Genomic DNA, 21,642 nt, shown 5'->3' with positions numbered 1-21,642 from the left:
AATAGAAGTTGTAATATTGTATTGTATGGCCCATATTTTGCCTTAAATAGGTGGTATGGGAATATTTTAAAAAGATTTTGTGTGAGGTATGTCTTGTCTAAACTTAAACCCCTACTTTAATTCTATGGCAGAAGCATTAAATCTGCATAGTGAATGTGTTTATAACCATGAACAGTCTTCACAATGAAGGTAAGAATGTAAGAAAGATGCAGCCATGGGAGCAGATCTGTGGGGTGAAACAGTGCTGAGGAAGTGACACATTTTTGGGGGTGGGAGATGGCTTTGGGTGGCTGCTGGGAGTGGGAGCTCCCGGGGAAAAGCTCCGGGTGATGGGAAAGACATTGGGTCTGTACTCTAAGATTGCAACAGGATATGAACCAAAGCACAATGGGAAATTCACCTCAGAATTGCACCTCTGATCATAACAAAAACACCTGGATACACTTGTCCCTCTGTGCTCATGTGGGATGAGTTGTACCCACATTACAATTCATTGTTGGCACAGAGTAGTAGAAAGTGATTTCAGGATTTGCCTGAAAAGAGGGAAAGGGTATGCCAAATAATTTTCTTGTCTAAGTGAATTAGATTGATGGATTCATTTTTTTTTAACAAGTGCAAAATTTGGGAAACATTATCAATTATAGTTCACCTTGTAGGATGCTGAAAACAGTACCTTGTTTTCTATTGGTTTAATTTCACTTTGTGTTAATTATTCAGTTTGAAATTTTTCACACCAAATTAGAGGAAAATACAATGGTTAACTTAGGTTTAGAATGTTCTAATAGCTGTTTTCCTGTGAAGGTCTTGTATTACCATCTTTTGGAAAAAATGAATGATAAAAACTCATTCACATCTGACCAAGTTTAATGAATGCACAGAGATCTCAGTATTCCTATGATCACTTGTTAACATCTGGCAGCTCATTATTTCTTCAAAAACTGACCTTATTTGAGATGCCATATAAAGCATAAATGGATGAACAGAAATTTTGAGAAAGCCATAGTGGAAGCCAGTGAAACGCAGTGAGAACAAAATCAGAATGCAGAGCTCAGACTGATGGAGGAAACATTTTTGGATTGAAGTCTTTTGGAATGCAAAATAATTTGTAATAGTCAAAAATGAGCTATCTTGGTGAAACAGCTGGAAGAAGTGGAGGAAATCAGCACATACAAATTGGCATTTGCACACTATATCATGGCCAACAGTATTACTCTTGGAAGAAGTAATAAGAACCTGAGTTTATATAACACATAGACATAAATGTGTAACATTCATTCTTTTGCGACTGCACAATAAGTGATATTTTTCCTTACATTACTTATAAGAAGTAAAAAATAAATAAATATTGAAGTCCTAAAACTAAGAAATGGTCAAATTCCAACCTGTTTTCTTAGAAACTGATTTATTTTAAGTAAAAGCTTTTATGGGAAATAAATAAAAGGCAAAAAAAGTAGGCAGAAAAATACAGCATCTGTAAAATAAATTTAAGCACATCAATTAAATGTCTTGTTCAGATTTATGTACTCAATTTTTAGATTAGATCTTGTGTCATAGTCCTATATGGAAATTTCTTTCTCACAATGTTTGTTGTGTGGTGATGAGAAAAATGCTTCGTCTTTGAATAATACCCTCAGGTTTCATGGTAAATTGCTCACAAGGAAGTGGGTTTAGACTCTTTAAAACTCTCTTTAGTCATAAGCTGTAGTAGTAACAATAAATTCTTGCAGAACTTACTAGGCATTCTATGGTATCATCTAGTACTACAAAGAGAGCCATAAAAAACATGAACATACCATGTTCTGGTAGCTCTGTGTGTTTTAAGTGTAATCTTTTACTAGCATGGGTGTGCTATTTGAACCTTATGGTTACAAGTCATATTAAGTAGTTTGATGACGTGCACCCCAAGAATAGAAGATTATGATAGTCTGCAAAGATTTCTGTTGCTTCCTCCCACCCGCAGATATAGTGTTCTATAAATATATATTTTTATTTTTGCATGGCAACGTTTTATTTTGATAGTGCCACTACAGCATGTGTGTCTTTAATTTTATTTCTGTAAATCTCTGGAGGTTTGTTTTTTTTTCCTCAGGAATCCTTATCTCTCTTGTTATCTCCCACTGTCACATTGTGCTGTCTATCCTTAAAACAGGGTAAAAGCCAATATCTGTCAATCCAGATGTAAATGAAGTTTTGTGGAAACAAAATGACATCATAGTACTAGGAAACATTTTCAGAGTTTGGAGATGTTGTGTACAAAATGAGAGGAATGAACAGGCCAGACAGAGTTGCTTGTTCCTATGGCAACATGATGGTGAGTCTAGCTCAGCTCTTTTTTTCCTTTTATGATTTTATAGATAGCTGGGATTAATCCACTGAAGTTTAATATAGTCAAAAATAGAAGAATTTTAACCCCTGGTCTAATCAGAAAAAGCAATGCATAAAGGACAATCTGATAGACAAAAATAATACATAGGGAAAAAGTCATTTGTTGTGAGTTCTGATAACATGAAGGCAAATACATAAATCTCTCTGGAGCTGCAAAACAATTCTGAGTGCTCCAGCTTTGCATTTGGATAATGGTTGAACTCTTACATTTTAGATCAGAAAACCTTCTGTGGTAGCTTCTTCCTTCCTGTGGTATATCATTCCTCCACACTGGTGATGTGCTGTCTTAAGGACGACCATTTTTCCTAAAATGTGAGATGATCCCTCCTTGTACAACTTGAAGGACTTTGGAGGTGTCATAGAAGGGTCAATAAACCCCTGCCAGCTGTATGCAGGAGTAATTTACGTTGAATGAGCACTTTATGCATCAGCAGAGCTAATCAAAACTCTTTTGTTAAAAGGCTTTGACTTCAAAATGAAAGCTTTCACACAAGAATTGGATCTAAATGGTAAATTTATGGTTTTACATTGAAAATTGAAAATCTTCCTAGTGTTTTTTTATATTTTTTTTAATATAAATCCCTAATTTTATCCAAAAAAGCAGAAATATTTGTTTCACCCAGACTGGAAGAATTATTTGAAGTAAATCTCAGACAAAACACATTTAAAAATCCATAGAAAATGACTGGCATTTTTACCAGTTTTGATAATTTATCTGAATTTGAGATTGAATGTAACTGAGCTCTAAATACATGTACGTATTTTGATAATGAATATAAGATAAAAGCTTTAATCATATGACTTTCCATTTTATTAATATTTTACTAATTTTTTTACTAATGATATTTTACTAATTGTGCTAATATTTTAGTAAAATAACAAAAATGAGTAAACCCAACACCATACACTGCCCTTGCAACTTGGTTACTCCATTTTAAAGGCTCTACAGAGCCCCACTTGAATGAAGAACATAGTCCCGTTTTCTGTGAAAAATAAAAAGCTAAATAATGCTGCATTGTAGCACAAGGCTGCAAAATTCTGCCTCTCCTAGAATGAAGTCACATGCTATTGTACTGTGTTTTACCTGAGTCTTTGCATTTATGGTTATATACATTTATTAAGTGTTGACTGAAAGACCTAATCACAAAACTACATCATGTTTATAAAAAGAATCATGTCTTAAGTGTTATGTGTATTATTGAGACTTAGGGAAACTTCATTGTTTGACAGATGGTCTGACACCCACATGAAGAAATTCATAATTCAACCTCAAAAAGTGAGAAAGAACATATGTGTTTGTTGAAAAAGAAAAAAAAAATGGTATCAATCATTTTTTTGTCAGAGCAAGCACATATGGCAGTTCCATTTTCTATCACTTCCCATTTACTTTCTATTCAAAATTCAAATGTCACTAGGCAAGGAAAAAAGTTGAGCATTAAAACACAGGAAAGATTTAACTAAGAACAGTCGCTGCAATAACTTTACACTAATTGTTCGTGGAAATTAATGGCCATCCAATTAAATCAAACTTACTCATCCCATTCTACCCTTGCTTTTGTTTTCCTTAGATGTTCCTGCCATTGGTAGTTACTGTTTTATGATTATTTCCCAACCATCTGTTGTCCTTCCATGAGCCAAAATAATTTCCCTTTATAATGTTGTGAGTAATGGTGTATGCATTATTTTCATGCAATTATATGTCTACTTACTAATCCTATCTCCTAATTCTTGTGTAAATACTCACTGAGAAACTGGAACAATTTTTCATTTAAATTCCTAGTGAACAGAAATCTGTATGCAAAATTTCAAACTTTTAGTTGTTATCTCTTTGCATTGTTATCAATGTAATAATAATGAAACATTTACTCTGATTCCCACCTCCAGACACCAAAAAGCATATGTTGGTTAAATGGATATCGATGCTCAATGAAATTGAATGTGTGTCATATTAATACAGGTAGGGAGATGTTGGACACCTTCAGAGATTACACAGGGACCAGCAAAATGTAAAATACAGTTCTGAGCTTTTGACACTTGCAAAATAAATGCTTAGTAATATATTTTTAAATCTTTGAAAGGAATTTGAAGGGATATCTATATTTTGTAGATAATCCAATAAATACCTTCATAGTAATTTTTGTTAAAAGGAGATATTTGGTTTAATCTAATATTCAGAATAAATTAAATTGATAGCAAACCAGAGTTCATTGCTAAAACAGTCTCATAAGTAAGTCTATGTTGTTTATTTGATGTAGTTAATGGGAGAGGAAAAGATCAGAATTCTGGCTGTGATGGTTCTTATGCTGGGCTGAAGAACTGATCTCCATGACTTCCTCAGGACATGGTCAGGGCTTTGTAGATTCCCCAGATGAAAAGAAGATAAAAAGCAACCGTGCTCCTACAACATCCCACAGGATTTCCTTTGTAAATATAGCTGTAATTACTCTGGACAGACAATTGGTAGCCTAAGAAGTGAAGAAGAGAGAAGTTTCCTGAATTCACACAGGTAGAGTCCTTTACCTTTGTGGTTAGACTGGCCTGGATAAAAACATAGTGATGCAATACATTGCAAAAGGATTTCTGAAACATGGTTTGATTGTAAATGCACAGTAAGTGATCTAAAAAGTGAAGCTATTCTAAACAGGATAAATATTGATAGTACCATGTGGGATAAACACACCTAAATGGTTTCTGACAGCCTGCAAAGAACACCCAAAATATATCAGGATTTTTCAGAAATTGCAGTCTGAACTTGAGATAGCTGAGAATATTTTTCAGCAAGGAAACCCTGTTCACATTTGTTAATTATATCATTAAAGTATACTCATTCTGAAGGAATTAAATCAAATAGCTGGTATATTAATGAATAATATATCATCATTATCTAAAGCCGCATTCCAGGTACATTTAGATGACAATGTGAAAATGTCTGAAAGATGTGCTGCACAAAAGCCCTTCTTTTTTTAACGCTTTTAGAAAAATGCTCAGACTAATGATATTTTAGAACAGCATTTGTTCTGATTAGTGGTTTTAATGTCAGTGGTAATGATGTAATCCCTTAGCTGTGTATGCAAGTACATATACTTCTAACTGGTTATAGGCAATATTGACATTTTAAGAGCTTACACAGAGCGAAGTAAGGTTGTTATGCAGGCCTTTTTATAGTCCAAAAGGTAAATGTATAAGAATTTGTTGTGGCTTTCTGTATTCTTTCATCATGAAATAAAATAGCCAGACTCTTACTGTCACCTCCTCTGACTTGGTGCGCAGAAACAATAACACCTTGGCATTAAAGTGCTTTTCAACCTTTTCATAAGGATGTCAGTCAAATTTCTTTGACTCAGTGTTCATTTCATTGCAGTTTTCCTTTTTTTCTGTCTCTTTTGGAACATGCACATGTTTAAATTATTCATTGGGTTAAATGCTTACCTGCCCTATATTTCAGCAGAACTTAAGAAGGATTCTCCCCTTCTTTTGTGCAACTCTGAAGTTCTGATGTTGATATTTGCACATAAAACTTTGTTGTCCATATAATGGTCCTAATTCTTTTGCATCACTTCATAAATGGATCGCTTAATAATATGTCATCTAAATATACCCTCTAATGTGCTCTGTTAGTTGCAGTATTCTAGGAGAGTAGTACTTTCCATTCAATTTTAGATCTTCATTTTCTTCCTTTCTTTTCTGTGAAGCTAGTGCACTTTTCAGGATATGATTTTCAAGTTTATTCAGTAAAACAGATGTTGCGTAGGTGCTGCTGGTAGGCCGGAGGTGTAGAGTTGGGAGTTCAAGGGTGTGAAATGTGTTTCCATGCTCATAATGTTGTTCGTATCACTAGCAAAAAGTTCTAAAGATGAGTAAATAGATTGTTCATCCTGGGAAGTGTATATGTGCTGCCTCTAAAAAAAGAAGGATGCCACTTTGCTGACTAGGGTTATAACAGGCAAATCATTTACTATTTCCTTAAAATATGCACTTTTCATGATGTTTTTCACATCATCAGCAGCACTTAGAGCTGACGCTAAACGAGTGGCAGTGTGGTCCCCAGCATTCTCAACTACCTCACATCTCAAATGGTCATCAAACTTGGACTGGCTTTTCTTGTGTCAATGCTTTTTTCTTTCTGAAAAGGTTACCACATTATCCTTAGCACAAGCGAGATCAGATCCTGGTATACTCAAATAAATCTTGTATCCAGACTCTAATAATGGGCTTAAGACGATTATACTTTAACACAGCTCTGTGAAGAAACCTGGAGAGGTTTAAGCTATTTCCAACTACCATACAATCCATAAAGTTATTAAATCGATGGAATCAATCAGAACTTTTTTCCCTAGAATAAAATATGTAAAGTTACCTGAATAAGAATTTTATTTCAAACAGCTAAAATAACAATATTTTACACTCTCCTGTTGTCTCTAATATGTCCACTTAATCACAAAATTATTTTTTTACCCGCAACTGAAGTCAGAACATGGATAACAATGAAGCACTGTACAAATTCAATATTTCTGAAGATGTTTTAAGCTGTTGGCTTTTCCTTCAGTGCTGCCTAAAAAGCATCTAATACATCATTTTAATTGATTTGAAAAACTTATTTGCATATGTGCTGCCACAGCTGGAATCACTTCTAGTATCCAACTTGGTGAGTTTAACAGCTAGCAAGAGATTTTTTCTGCACTACACTGAACTTTGTAGTGGAAATGCAGATGCTCTTCATGTTCAAATCTGTCCTTATATGATAGGTTTTTGTGTTGCTGGAAAATTCTTTACGCATGGGTGAGACACATGGCTTTTTTGTATGAACAAAGTACCTGTAGCATCCAGTAGTAAAATTCACATTGATGCCAATGGTACAAGCTCAGCCATATAAATGGTTTTATTTGTTGAGTTAGTTGGTATCATAGACACAAAGACGACATGCTCGGGCTCCCTGTTTCTACTTCTATTACTTTTATACTAGTCAAATATTAAGCCAAAAGTAACCTAAAAGTTTTATTCTGCAAAATGTTATATTTTTACTATTTCTATCCAGCAACGCTTCACAACCACCTTCCTTATGTGTGCTCTATTACCTTTTACGAGGATATCACTAGAACACAACAGTATTGATTCAACACTCAGAAATGTATCTCGCAGCAAGTTGGGTTTTCTGCTGGTTTGTCAAAGGCTTTCTTAACCCTCCACCCCCAGTAGTGATAACATCTAGATTGTCACTTAGGGAAAAAACTTGTAAAGCAAAATCATGTTTGTGGTCTTATGACCTTAAAAAACAAACAAAACAAAATTAAACCAAAACACCACAGGGGAGAGAGGGGGGTGGGGGAAAGCACATTTTCTCATATTGCTCAGTATATAGCATCCCTAAAACAAGAGATCCAAATCATGCTAACAAAAGGAAAACAGAATAAAGATTAAAGAAAATTGAAAACTTTAGGATGCAGGACACTATCTAGCACTTTGCTTCACGCTGTACTATGTGACGGGAATTGTCAGCAGGCTCATCAGGCTCATAGTGGAAAAGTACTGTCTGCTTCAGCCAATGAAAGCAGATTCCCCAGCTTGCTGGGGATTTCAAGGTTGTCACCTAGAACTCACCTAATATTTAGGATTTGCTTTGCAACACACATATTTGCCACTGTTTTTATGCAAGTATATGTGTAGGGGAAAGAAAGGGGACATATATTTATCTCTTACAGCAAATTCACATTAATTGCAAATTTAAGAATTTTCCTGTGAACATTATCAAACCTGTTGCAGAAGAACACTTTTTTTAAATTTAAAGCCTTAAAATAGCAATATATACTTGTATTGAAAGCAGAGATACCCAACATTGAAACAAACAAACAAAAAAAACACAAACACCAAAGATCTTTATTGTATAAACGAAATCAGTGCTTCTCCCTGCACCTAGGTAGGTATTATTGATTGTGCCTTAGATCAGCCCATTTCCCTTTCTATATTACTGCAACTCCAAAAGGACTGTGAATTTTAAGCAATATTATACAGTTGTGGTTCCAATTTGTATGCACACTGCTTACAAGTATCCATGCAGAAATTAGTTAATAGAAAAAAGTAGCAAGTGCAACAAATACATTTTATGATAATATATATTTTAGATGCTTCTTAAACTTTGCATATCAAAAATATTATAATGCCCAATGTTATCCTGCACCACAAAGTGTACGTGCATTGTGTATGTGTCTGCACAAGAGTGGAGGAAGGAAGAGTAGAAAACTTGCCTCCATTCATCCTCTATTAATCTTTACCTTTCTGCGTTCAACAATTATGAGATAAAATACAGTAAAATGGCCATGAAACTCACTATCTGTCTTAAAGAAGGAGCAAGAGATAGGCAACTTTTTTGAAGTACTCCAGAATTGGAAAATTATGGGAGGCTCACGTTTACTGATAGAATTTAACACATGCAAAGGCTTGTAGGCAAAGAGTATCTCCTACTGAAATGCTCCTTTACACATTTTCAATATTGATATAGTTATAATTTAAATACACAATTAATTTTGATTTGTATTAATAACATGATTAATATTTACTTTTCTTAACAAGGTATTCAAAGCCTTAATCACACATGTCTATCACAAGAAGAACAGGTGACAAAAGATTTCCATTATAAAGTGTATAAAGTAGTCAAGTGATTTCCAACCTTTAAGTGGTGTCATTATGTCAGCCTCGCTTGTCTTTTCTGAGAGTGTGTGTGCACAGAGCACTGAAATATAATGTCACGCAATACATACCAACTAACAGTGTAGCAGCTCAGGTGCCAGACGCAGTACTGAGCGGTTCCACACTGCACTTGTGTTTCCCCTGAAAGAGCTGATTTGTGTCTCCATTCTGAAAAATCCATATTAGACATATTCTTAAGCTAAAGATCAGGTATAGAAACACACATCTCTGCTATTTTTGTCATGTACAGTTTTAAATACAAAATTCCTATAGGGAATTCTTAGAAACCTTTATAACGCAGTAAATCCTTTAGTTAATTGAAATCAGCAGGCTTTTTAACAGTAATCACTGCTATGTACTTGACAAATATATCAGGATACTGTATTTACACAGTGAAGTTGATACCATCATTCATTATTTTATTACTTTACATTAGACAAATTGTTCCATTGAAACCAGAGTTCTATCTGTCATGAAAAAAAAAGGCATTTGCATCTCTTTCTGGGAAAGGCAGGATTTATGTCATCAAACACTTAGAAACTCTCCTACTCAGAGCCTTTAATTCAATTTAAGATAATTTACACAGTAAGAACAACTTCTAAAGACTCTGGAACAGCAGTGGCCAGAACATTTTTCCCATTAGTAAACACATACTTCTGCAACATGCCTCTTGAAGGGGAACTAGATACACTAACTTAGACATATAATATTTAAAGCTGTGTGGTAACTACTCAAAATCATTGTCTTTGGGCTGTTCTGCTTTTTCTAAAGTGCTGAGAATGCTATGAGCCAGAAAGAATACACAAACAAAATGCCACATTTTTACAGTGAGGCAAGCATTTACAGGAAGAATAATCTCCTTATGACTAGAGAAGGACAATGCATATGCATTATATATATATTAAGATATACAGCTATCTAATGCAAAAAAAGAGAAGACAAATAACATTGTAAAAAAACTTTAAATGAAAATTAAACATGGTCTTTATATGCTCTTAAAACAATGTATTTTGGTATAAAATTAAAAAAAATAAATAAATCACTAACTTGACTCTGTATTGATCTAATCTTGTAACTGCCTGTAACTAAAGAAAACTTAAGACTGGTATTTGGCAGAACAGAATTGCCAAAATCATATTCTAAGTAACTCCACATTTGTTGTTGCTCATGACAAAGATGCCATGAAGATGTCCAGGTTTTAATCTGTGAATAGAAACCTCCAGTTCAGGCCTGATTTTATTTCCCGTTTGCATAGGAATGGGATAGTTGCTCGTCAGCCTTTCAGAGCACTGCGTGATTCAGCACAAATCCTTCTTAAGGGAACAGCTGACAAAGGCTGGATGAATAGAGGCGTTTTCACATACACTGGCAGAATCTTGCAAAAGTCTTGGCTGAACTCTCTAGGGCTGGCAATGGTCATTAATCTCTCACACAAGCACTAAAACTCTATTAATGAGTGCTTTTCTGCACACATACACACAGGAGCGCTTCCAAGAACTTTTGGCATTGGAATTTGAATTACCTTTTGGGGTGTAAAAAGTATCCCAGCAATCAAAACTTCAAATTTTTCTCAGTGCCATGACAGATTATTTTATTATTTTTATTATATGACTAAGACATAAGCATGCTGCTGCAGCTCTTTATTTCTACATCTCTCTTACCCATTAAACTGTAAATCTCCTTGAAAGATGTCAAAGCTGTTTCTCAGATGGCACACAGAGACCAAAAATACAAAGCACTGGGCAGGAGTCCCCTCCCTGTCCTGCTTCTCCATCACCACATACCAGACACAGTGTCATGCCGGTGGTCGGTATTTCCCAGTCTGACGCACCAGTTTCATTGCCCTCTGACAGCAAACTTGAATTCAGCTGTTCATAGTCTTCCTATGGCCAATTTGCAGGAGAGCTGCTCCCTCTGCTGAGTTTTCTGTCGATCGGCACCGGCACCTGATGTCCTTCCTCACCATGCTGGGTCCCAGCCCAGACTGGAACGTGGGTCTGTCTGCTGAAGACCTCTGCACCAAGGACTGCGGCTGGGTTCAGAGAGTTGTCCAGGATTTAATACCCTGGGATGCTGGCACAGACAGTGGTGTTACCTATGAGGTATGTGGACTATTTGTAATAGTCTCAAAAAGTAAAGTTTACTTTAAAGCAGTGAAGAACGATAGCTATTTGATCCCTGGCGCTGCCATAAACACGTATGATATTACTCTAGTAAAAATTTTACTTATAATGAATTAAAAAATCATTTATACAGTAACCTACAGTTACTGTCAGTCATTGTGTGAATTCCCTGAGCGTTATTGTTAGTACGATAATACTGCATTTTCCTGGGGTATTATTTATAGTCACCTATTGAATAAGCATAGGACTTGGTTTGCTCAAAACTAAGCATTAAGTTGTCCACCCCCTTTGATACAAATCTGTGTGCCATCAGCAGCCACATCAACTTGTTTTTTCTACTGTTTCAACCCAATGCCAGCTATTCTGCTTGGCACAAGAAACTTAAACATTCCCTACAGTGGACATTGAAACTCTGGACTTCTCATCACTACGAGACTCTAAAATAATTCATTTTCTCTGTCTCTATCACTCTTTCAGTGTAGGAAGAGATTTATACCAGCCCCAGGTGAAGACTTGGTTTTGACCAAATGAGTTACATCAAATTACTAAATTGGTTAAAAGTCCCCATAGGTGATAAGTGTACCTACACTATGTGTCTATACAGACAGTATAGACAGCTGAAGTTAGACAAGATTACTCATATCCTCAAATACCATGCATACTCCCTTTTCAGATGACAGAATATGGTGCTTTTATTCTTTCAGAACCAGTGTCTTTAGAACCCAAGGAAATTCTCCAGTTATAATGCAGCTCTAGAGGCACATTGAATATTTGTTTTTTTGTTAATGCCCCCCCTACAAGGGGTACCTCTTATTGTGAACCCAGTTTGAGGGCTGAATCCCAAAGTGTATGCACCTTACCATTAAGTATGAATATATCGAGTTCACCTTCTGTTGGAATTTTTCAATTTAGCATTTTGGAGAAATTTTTATATCTGCATCTGAATCATACAGTCATTAATAATTTTTAGTTTCTTTCTAAACCTTTTTTAAAAATTCTTTTTATTGCAGTCTCCTAACAAACCTACAGTGCCTCAAGAGAAGATCAGGCCACTTACAAGCTTAGATCATCCTCAAAGTCCATTTTATGATCCAGAAGGAGGATCTATCAAGCTGGTAGCCAGAGTTGTCATTGAAAGAATTGCACGCAAGGTACAATATATAAAATTCTCAAGCAACTGAAAAAAAAAAGACAAACCAAAACTACTTCACAAAGAAACAAAAAAAACCCAATCCTTCCTCTCCTCCCCACCCCGCAACCTACAATCCTAACTACAAGCCTACCTACAACAAAGATAATGGCAGAAAATTACTTAAACTGTTTCTTAAATGTAACACTGCATTAAGGTATTATTTCTCCTACTTCTGGTAATTACTACCTGTGCTTAATTGTGGAATACATGGGAATTAGAAGATTAAAAAGTCCTGCAGATGATGTACTAGTGTTTCACAATATACTGTTTTAGCCCCTTTCGCTGAATACACATTTGAGTTTTCTATGTCCAATCTCCACAATAATTTCTTTGCAGGGGGAGCAATGCAATATTGTACCTGACAACATAGATGATATTGTGGCAGATCTGGCACCAGAGGAAAAAGAAGAAGGTACTTTTAAAATTAGTTTGTGATGTACTAATTTATATTTCGTTCCATTCCCCACTGTAATTTCTAGATAAAGTACAAAACTGACTTAGAAGCAAAAGTCCCACTCACTGTCAAAAACTCGTTTAGGTTTTCATCTTTTCTGGTATCTACTGTTAGCCTTCTCTTACACAGCAAAGAAATTCCATGCACACCTGGAAGATGACAATAACAATAAAAGCAATAAGAGAAGCTTTTTGGGGTTCAAACTTTTTTTTGTTTCAATGAAAGAAATGAAAGTTGGTGATTTTTTTTTTCTTTTGGGTTAAAAACAGAGAAAATAGAGTGCAGGAGGAAAGAATGTATCCCAGTAGCATCTAAAGTAATTGACAGCCAAGTAAAGAAAAGTAAACAGAGGGCAATCTATTTTTAACATTCACGTCCTTTTCTTACTTTTTAGATGATACCCCTGAGACCTGCATATATTCAAACTGGTCACCATGGTCAGCCTGCAGCTCTTCTACCTGTGAAAAGGGCAAGAGGATGAGGCAGAGGATGCTTAAAGCTCAGCTGGACCTCAGTGTGCCCTGCCCAGATACCCAAGATTTTCAGCCTTGCATGGGTCCAGGCTGCAGTGATGAAGGTAATCAAGAGGAAAGGGTGGAGGAAAAGAATGCCTCGTAGGGTTTACTTTTCCTTTAAAGTTCTTAAAGCTGTTGGTTGCTGTAGTGTGGCTTGGGTTATAGCAAACAGGAATAATTGTCAAAGAATACAAATTGTCTCTGGTGAGTTCCGCAGCGCATCTAAGTCACTGTATGAAGTATTCAGACTTATAAGGGAAAATAAGTAAAGTAAGCAATAGAGGGGAGGACAAAACATGAGAGGCAGCATAAAAGTGATAGTGCACACAAATAGGCAGCTACAGATTTATCAGCAATTCTGTTGATATTAGCAATTGAAATGGTTCTCTGTATTTTAGATGGTTCCACTTGCATGATGTCTGACTGGATTACATGGTCCCCCTGTAGTGTTTCCTGTGGAATGGGAACGCGATCTAGAGAGAGATACGTAAAACAGTTCCCTGAAGATGGCTCTATGTGCAAAGTGCCCACTGAAGAGACTGAGAAATGTGTTGTAAATGAGGAGTGTTGTAAGTATTTTATTCACCTTTGTAAAATCCAGCCAGTAGCAGCAGCACTGCCCAAACCATTTTTTTTTTCATGAGATCTATTAGCAAACAATTTTCTCTGTCCATTTTGAATAGCCCCTAGCAGCTGCCTCGTCACTGAATGGGGAGAGTGGGACGAATGCAGTGCTAGCTGCGGCACGGGCATGAAGAAACGACACAGAATGATCAAAATGACTCCTGCTGATGGATCCATGTGTAAGGCAGAAACTACAGAGGCAGAGAAATGCATGATGCCTGAGTGCCGTAAGTATCCAGGACTTTATCTCCTCTGTTACCAAGTGAGGCATCATTTCTTACATGTTGCTCCATCACACAGAGAATATAGCTAAACTAGAAGCAATGTTGCTTTTTCTTGTTCTCCTTAAAATTCAGTCCCTTAGGGAATGTGCATTAAGTACAACATTCACCATTGGGATGAGTGTATCAGTAAAAAATATTAAGTGGAATCCTATTATTGTATTACCCATACAGTGATATGTATATTAGCAAGCCATACCTAAGTAACTCTGATTTATCAAATATGAGGTATATTTAGTCATAAGGTTAGAATAAAACAGTACCCTCTCCTTTTAGCCCATGAACAGTTCAGAAATATAAGTGCTCCTTTTTTATAGTCTACCAGCCTTACTGTCACTATTAATATTGGTTTTAATTTTTTAAGAGATGTTAAGATTTTCACCAAAGGTGGAAAGAATTAAGTTTAAAAAATATTTTTGATAGATAAAATGTGGAAGCATTGTATTTTAGACTATATCAACTTGACTTCCATTTCTGTCCATAGCAACAATCCAGGGTTTTTTACAGGAGTTATGATTGAAACATGCCTTCTTAATCTATTTATTCCCTGGAAGCACTGGCACTCTGCAGATATGAATAAGATATAGAGAAATATAGGAAAGAAAAGGTATTAAAAACAAGCAAACCTTTCATTTTAATATTGTGTTTTCTGAGCTTCTCCAGGAACCTCATTCAGCTTGTGATTCATTTTGTTCAAAGTGACAACAAAGTATAATTAGTTGATGACAGATAAATCATAGTACATTTTCCACCAGTATTATTTTCAAAATGTATATCTTCATAATTTATGTATAACAAGAATTCATTGCCTTTTTATTTTCATATTAGATACCATCCCCTGTTTACTCTCTCCCTGGTCTGAATGGAGTGACTGCAGTGTAACATGTGGGAAGGGAATGCGAACCCGGCAAAGGATTCTGAAATCTGCTGCTGAGCTTGGAGACTGCAATGAGGAGCTGGAACAGGCAGAGAAATGCATGCTGCCCGAATGCCGTAAGTGTGGGAAACTCTCTGGAAAGAGGAAGCGACTGTGTGTCAGTCTATGGGTCAAAACTCTATCACCATTTTTTAGCATCATTTCTTAGATAGGAGTATTATTGACTGTGGAATTTTTTTTTATTATTATTATAATCATTCACTTTCAGCTATTGAGTTCTGGAATATAACCACATCTTAATTTTTGCTTGCCTTATTTAACCTTATGCTGATGATCAATATTGCTTTGGGTATACAGTTTCTGCATATTTAACACACTACACTTCAGGCAACAGTTAGTGCACTTCCCAATAGTAAATAAGTCAGAATTATGAAACCTATTTTTCACTCAAATGCAGAATGTGTGCTAGGAAAGACAGAAGGATTAAAATCACCTGTGTGATTCTTTTAGCTCACAGAAAGAGCAATAAAAGAGACTCACTCCATCTTTGATACCTCTCTGAACTGTATTGCAGTCTTTTTACTGATCTGCAGCCCTTTGCAACCTGGAATATCACGAGCCAGTGGATGGTGTGGACACAGCTGCGTTGATTTTTTTACCTTACTCCACAAAAATCCCCCACTTCTTGGGTGGTATAAATTCCTAGTTCCTTTGCAGTCTTTGTGAAGCACGATAGCCTAAGGCACTGCTGAATGAATAAGTCCTGCTGCCAGATGGTTTATGAGGCTTTATAACTAATTATTTTTCACAGAAAGTGTTGGTTAAAAAGGCTTTTATACTGTAATTCAGCTTCTCTTAAATAGCATGAAATATAATTTTGATTATTATTCACTGGGGCTATAAGTTTTAAGCAGTACTGAAAGATGAAAACTTTTAAGACAAAATGTTATTAGTGAATCATGTTTATTGCATAACACTATAAGAAAAGCAAGGCTTAGATCTCAGAGGCCTGAGATTCTTTGTAAATATAACTCATTTTTTAACAGCTTTTTTCTGTAAAACAGACATATGGGTGTACAGAATGGAAAACTGAAGAAGGCACAGGAGAATTATTTATATTTCTTTGTAATTTTAGTGAACTGCCAGCACCACTCTTGAAAAAGAAATTGAGGAAAGTGTCAAATAATAGTTCTGCTAGAAATGGACTCAGAAAATTTTGATGTGTAGCCTCACAAAATTTGCTGAAAAGCCTCAAGGCTTCAGTTGCATTCATGTATTTAGGATGTAAAAACTCATTAGGCACATCTGTGTGTTTCTTCTTGACCTTATGTTTAGATCTCATGCATTTCCCTCTTTGCAGCCATCGACTGTGAATTAACAGAGTGGTCCCAGTGGTCTGAATGCAATACCTCGTGTGGAAAGGGCCATATGATCAGGACAAGAATGATTAAAATAGAACCACAGTTTGGAGGAACAGCATGCCCAGAAACCGTCCAGCGTACAAAGTGTCGACTAAGGAAATGCCTGCGAGGCCCAGGTATGGAAAAAAGGCGCTGGAAAGAGGCCCGGGAGAAAAGGAGAAGCGAACAAGCAAAAAAAAATATAGATAGTGAGCAATATCCAGGTAAGTGTCAAACTGTTATTCAGTAGGCTCATGTCTGTTTGTCTTTTCTGCACAACAAGAGTTAGTGGACAGCTCCACTTCATGCTGCGAGAACACTTTTAACATTTCAGTCTAGGGAAAGTTTCAGCAATAAAGCACAGCCACTTTCGGAGTTTGCCCATCATTAAAAACACGCAACCCATGTTTAGGGCTCAATGGAGAAAGGCTCCATCTGTCAGTGTCCCATCATTGAGAACATTTTAGCTTCTTCATTATGAAGTGTGGAATGTGAAAAATCTGGAATTTGGACCTGGCAAAGGGCTAATTGCAGTTTCTGCAGAGCTAGGTGATAATCTTTGCCTCCAGTTTGAACCTCTGAACTTGGAAAATATTTGTTCCTGGATCCAGTGACGAATTTCAAAACTGAACTGATTTCCACCCCAGTAACCTGATTCAGACTCAGACTGGTCTGAGAGATCTGCTCGGACTGCATTTTCAGTAAGAGACAGTATTTTAAAGCACTGATGCCTCAAATCAATAAAACATAATATCTTGTGGTATAGTATATATTATCAGGATAGGAATTACTGCTAAGCTGTGGTTCTTGCTCTGACATTTAGCAGTTTCTTAATTTTATCTGTGTTTTATATTGTAGACAGTAAATTTATTTTCAAATACATTTTTTCAATGTACGACAAATGAACCTTGATTATACTTAAGTGGGGTTTCTTAATTCCTACTGTCATGAACTAGGCAATAGGCTATCTTAGATTCAGAAGCTGTAAGTGTGCACACATGCGTAGTGGTACACGTACTGAAATACTAAAAACTTAATCAAATAACTTGTTTTTTTAGTTTGTAGGCTGAAACCATGGACTGCTTGGACAGAATGTTCTACATTCTGTGGAGGGGGAATTCAGGAACGCTACATGATGGTAAAGAAGAGGTCCAAAAGTACTCAGTTTACTAGTTGCAAAGACAAGAAGGAGCTAAGAGCATGTAATGTTCATCCTTGTTAACAAAACACCAGGCTCCCAAGTGATGCACTCCGAGCTAAATGGAAAGTCAACCTTGGTTTGATTTTTAAAACAAAAAAATATGTAAAGTGTATATCAGTTTTCATTTTTGCAGTGTGGTTTGCTTTTTAGTCTTGCTGGTGTAAGAAATGTATTTTATAAATATTTCCTCACAGATTTATGCTGAGAGTACATCTTTGGTGCTCCAGCCAGCCCTTAATGCATAAAAATAGTAGGTCATTATGAGTCATTTAACTAAAATACAGACATATCTGTGGACATGGAATAGCCATATAGAAATACTACTTGTAAAGACATGGGATGCATGCATATTAACATAACTAGGTTAAAGTGACATGTTTCATATGTGGGAGGATTTCTCTCTCAGTTTGATTTTGAAAATCCAAAGCAGTGCCTATGTGATACACAACTATGCCAAGGAGTCATTTCAGTAATGCTGGTTCAATAATATTAAAGGTGCATGTTTATCTTTTTACACTATTGGGTTAAGCTGATAGTTACAATAATTATCCTACAATGCTTTTCTTCACGTGGATGCTATGGTCCATGCAAAATGGTCTTTGTTTCTTTAAAACTTAAAAAGGAAATAATCTGTCATCTCAATAGAGATGACTGCCCACTACATAGTCACAAGTCAAAACAGCACACAAAGAAAATGTATGAATGTCATAATATATATTTAGATGCCATGTTCTTATATTGGGCCTATCAACTGCTTCACAAAATGGATACAGAACTAAAAGAAATTGGTGCAAACACAGACAGTCACGCAGCTGTTTCATGGAAAGGCTTCCACATGAGAGACAATAAAAAATTAGATTCATTCTTGTGAGGATGTTAATCACTAAAGAAGAAAGAAAGAGGTTTATAATCTAATAAAAATAGTAGAGAAAAGGTGAACCAGGTTCTCATGCATCCCTTCTAAGAAACAAAGGAGCATCTGAAATGAAACAATGACAGCCTCTGAAAATATTAATTACAGATTGACACAAATATGTTCACAGCAGTGTCATTTATGTGTTTTTACTCAGCGTATAGGAAGATATAAATTTACTAAATTTGTGAGAATTACTGATTTGTAGATATACTAGCCCAGATAAATGACTTCCCTGACTACTTGAACGATTAACCAAACTGCCTGAGATTAGAAAATATCTCCTCAGCATTCTAATTGCTTTTGCTGTTTTACATCATCTTCAGCTCTCATCCGTGTGCATAATCAGGTGTAGGACCAGTGAGACCTTGGGCTTCACTTGCTATTGGAATATAATACTGTCCTGTACAAGTTAACATTAAAGATGAGAGATGAAGGGAATGGGTTATCTTTTGGTACAGGAAAGGCAGCATACACCTATGTCTCTACATAAGTAATAATAATGCTGACTCCTAAAACAAGCTTGAGAGAAATGAATGGACAAACATTTCTTTTATAGTCTCTTTAAACCAGCTTTAAGTAATTTACTCTCTTCTTAGCCCTGGGTTACAATCCTGCTAACCAGGTTTCAAGTGTCTGCACTTGATGTGAACCACAACACGTTGCGGCTGTTCAGCTTCACCATCACCACCTCAGGCATCCTCTCATTGCAACCTATACCTGCACAGAGTGGGCTGGTTACATGACACTGTAGGGCTTTCCATCATCATTTCTCCACTGAACACTGCGAGAGCCGCTCTGGACTTCCACAGCTCTCACATCCTACCCCGTCAAGGTATTTTACAGCTTTTTTTAGACCTGGAATGAAAGGAAGCCCAGGGAAATAATGGAACCAACCACAGTGTTCAGCCTGTCTTGATGCTGCTAAATGAAATGGGTGCAAACACATGGTGAACCAAAACAGGAGGAAAAAAAAAATACAACAAGGTTTAATACTAAAACCAAACACTTTACATTTTGCACAGCTTGGCTTATTTAAAAATATTAATTCAGATAGTTTGCCTTCCTGTGCCTGTTGAAAACTTCTGCAGTTTATGTCTCTATAGCACTGTCACTACAGTGTAGCAGCAAGACAGTCCCGAAGTGATATGTGTATGACCTTACCTTGCACATTAATCATTACAACCAAAATAACACCAAACCCAACAACACACACACACACAAAAAAAAAAAAAAAAAACCAGCAGTGGAATGGCACAGATACTGAAGGCGTGACCATCTGAGCATATTTCAGGTGGAGAAACAGATGTGATGCTATGGCTGCAGAGAAGGGCTACAGCGACTGATGCTGGGTGCTCAGCCACTCACCACCTACCTTTGAGCTGCTCTTGCTGAGCCTGACAGAGGCTATCCCAGCTGAGGCTAAGCATCCAAAAAATAACCTTGGACTGTGACAAGAGGGGGTTTTGTAGGCTTGGATCTGTGAGATCTTGGGACATAGGGAGCACAAGAAGAAAGTTTCTCCTGAAAAGAGAAAAATTATTATATGAGTTTATGGACTATATTTTATCTCATCAGCCCTTATCACTCGGTCAAGCTAATCTTGCAAAACTGTGCCTGTTTCTGCAAACAATCCATTAAAACCAATGTTGAGTTGTTATTTTCATTTTAATGCTTATTCCAGTTCAGCAGGCTGTATTGTCTTTTAATTACTCCCTTTGCCAAAGGCAAAGTCAAAATACACCTTTAAGTATGTGGGAAATACACACCATCTTTCTTAATGTGCCCACAAAATTGACCATTGAAACAATCTGACATTCCTTTTACTGTGGTTCTTACTAATTTGATTCTCCATATACATTTCTTTTGTCTTAGGAGGCTGTTCAGTGTGACTTCCAGCCATTTCTCTTAGGCTCATTAAAGTTATGAATGTTGGAATTTTTTTTCCCTAACCACATTAATACATATGGTGACAAGATAGATTGCACTTGGGCAGAAATATGTGATCATTCCTGCTTAGGTTCAGCTTTTCACACTGTTTTTCTGTTGAAACACTTTACAAGTCACTTGTCTTTCTTCTAACTTGATACAAAAGAAATATTTAAACTTGTTACATTTTGTAAAAAAAGAAACAAACACAAAAACAAGTGAAGAAAAAAAATAAGAGGTTGATTTTCTATTCAGAAAAAAAAAAAAGCTCTGATATAAAATATGTAGAAGTATTGCATTGTTACTGTAAACTTTCTAGTAGTGTAATAGCCACTGATTATCAGTCAATAAAAATGAGAACTGTTATCTCCTGAATAATACTGCTGAACTGAAAGCACAGATATCACTCCAGTTTTGTAGACTTCAGTTATCAGATTTTAGCATTGTGTGTATGGGTTTTTTTCTAACATACAAACTGTAGAAGCTTTACACATAATAATAATAATAAAAAGTTAGGGGCTTAACAAATGTACAGTAGAACTCTGTGTGTGCAGCATTCAATTTAAACAAAATTTTGTTTGATTATGTTTTTAGATTTCCTTCATTGTTTTTGTTTGCTGTGGAATTATGAAAAAGCTACCATGAATATTTCTTACCAAAGTCTCGTGTAGATGTTTTGTAGCTGTCTGGCTAACACATTATTATTATTTTGGAATAAAGACATCTTTACTATGAATTTTATACTTGTACGAGATTCTGTTCAACTAATACGATTATGTATATCAAAAACCCACACACTTATCAATACAAGAAGTCATGCACTTATTTACATTGCACTTCTTCTCAAGCTAATGGGATGTCTATAGGGGGTTGGATTTTACTAGAGCCATTCTTTCCCCTTGAAGGTTATTTGCATCGAGTTTTTGGTCAAGTAGGTTTTTTTTGTCTATAAGAAACCACACAGTAATTTAGGATTGTTACTCGGATTACCCTGTATTACTCTCATGCCAGTTTTGTTGCTGGTGGTGTCAAAAATAAAAGAGAAACTATTTAAAAGAACACAT

General features: G+C 36.0%; 1 protein-coding gene across 1 annotated transcript in view; it reads left to right on the top strand.

Moving 5' to 3' along the window:
• The window catches only part of SPON1 (spondin 1), a 192,171-nt gene extending 170,857 nt beyond the window's left edge, over positions 1-21,314 (top strand). Inside the window, exons 8-16 of the mRNA XM_082059584.1 lie at positions 10,970-11,171; positions 12,203-12,343; positions 12,721-12,796; positions 13,233-13,415; positions 13,752-13,922; positions 14,037-14,204; positions 15,087-15,251; positions 16,496-16,759; positions 17,594-21,314. Coding sequence (XP_081915710.1) covers positions 10,970-11,171; positions 12,203-12,343; positions 12,721-12,796; positions 13,233-13,415; positions 13,752-13,922; positions 14,037-14,204; positions 15,087-15,251; positions 16,496-16,759; positions 17,594-17,757 — 1,534 coding nt within the window. The 3' untranslated portion in view covers positions 17,758-21,314. The remainder of the gene's footprint in view (positions 1-10,969; positions 11,172-12,202; positions 12,344-12,720; positions 12,797-13,232; positions 13,416-13,751; positions 13,923-14,036; positions 14,205-15,086; positions 15,252-16,495; positions 16,760-17,593) is intronic.
• Positions 21,315-21,642: the final 328 nt, after the last annotated feature.

The sequence above is a fragment of the Streptopelia decaocto genome (assembly GCF_964273445.1).
Source record: "Streptopelia decaocto genome assembly, chromosome: 7".
NCBI classification, from domain to species: Eukaryota; Metazoa; Chordata; class Aves; order Columbiformes; family Columbidae; genus Streptopelia; species Streptopelia decaocto.
Note: the sequence above shows the minus strand (reverse complement) of the source record. Positions and strands in the feature narration are given on the sequence as shown.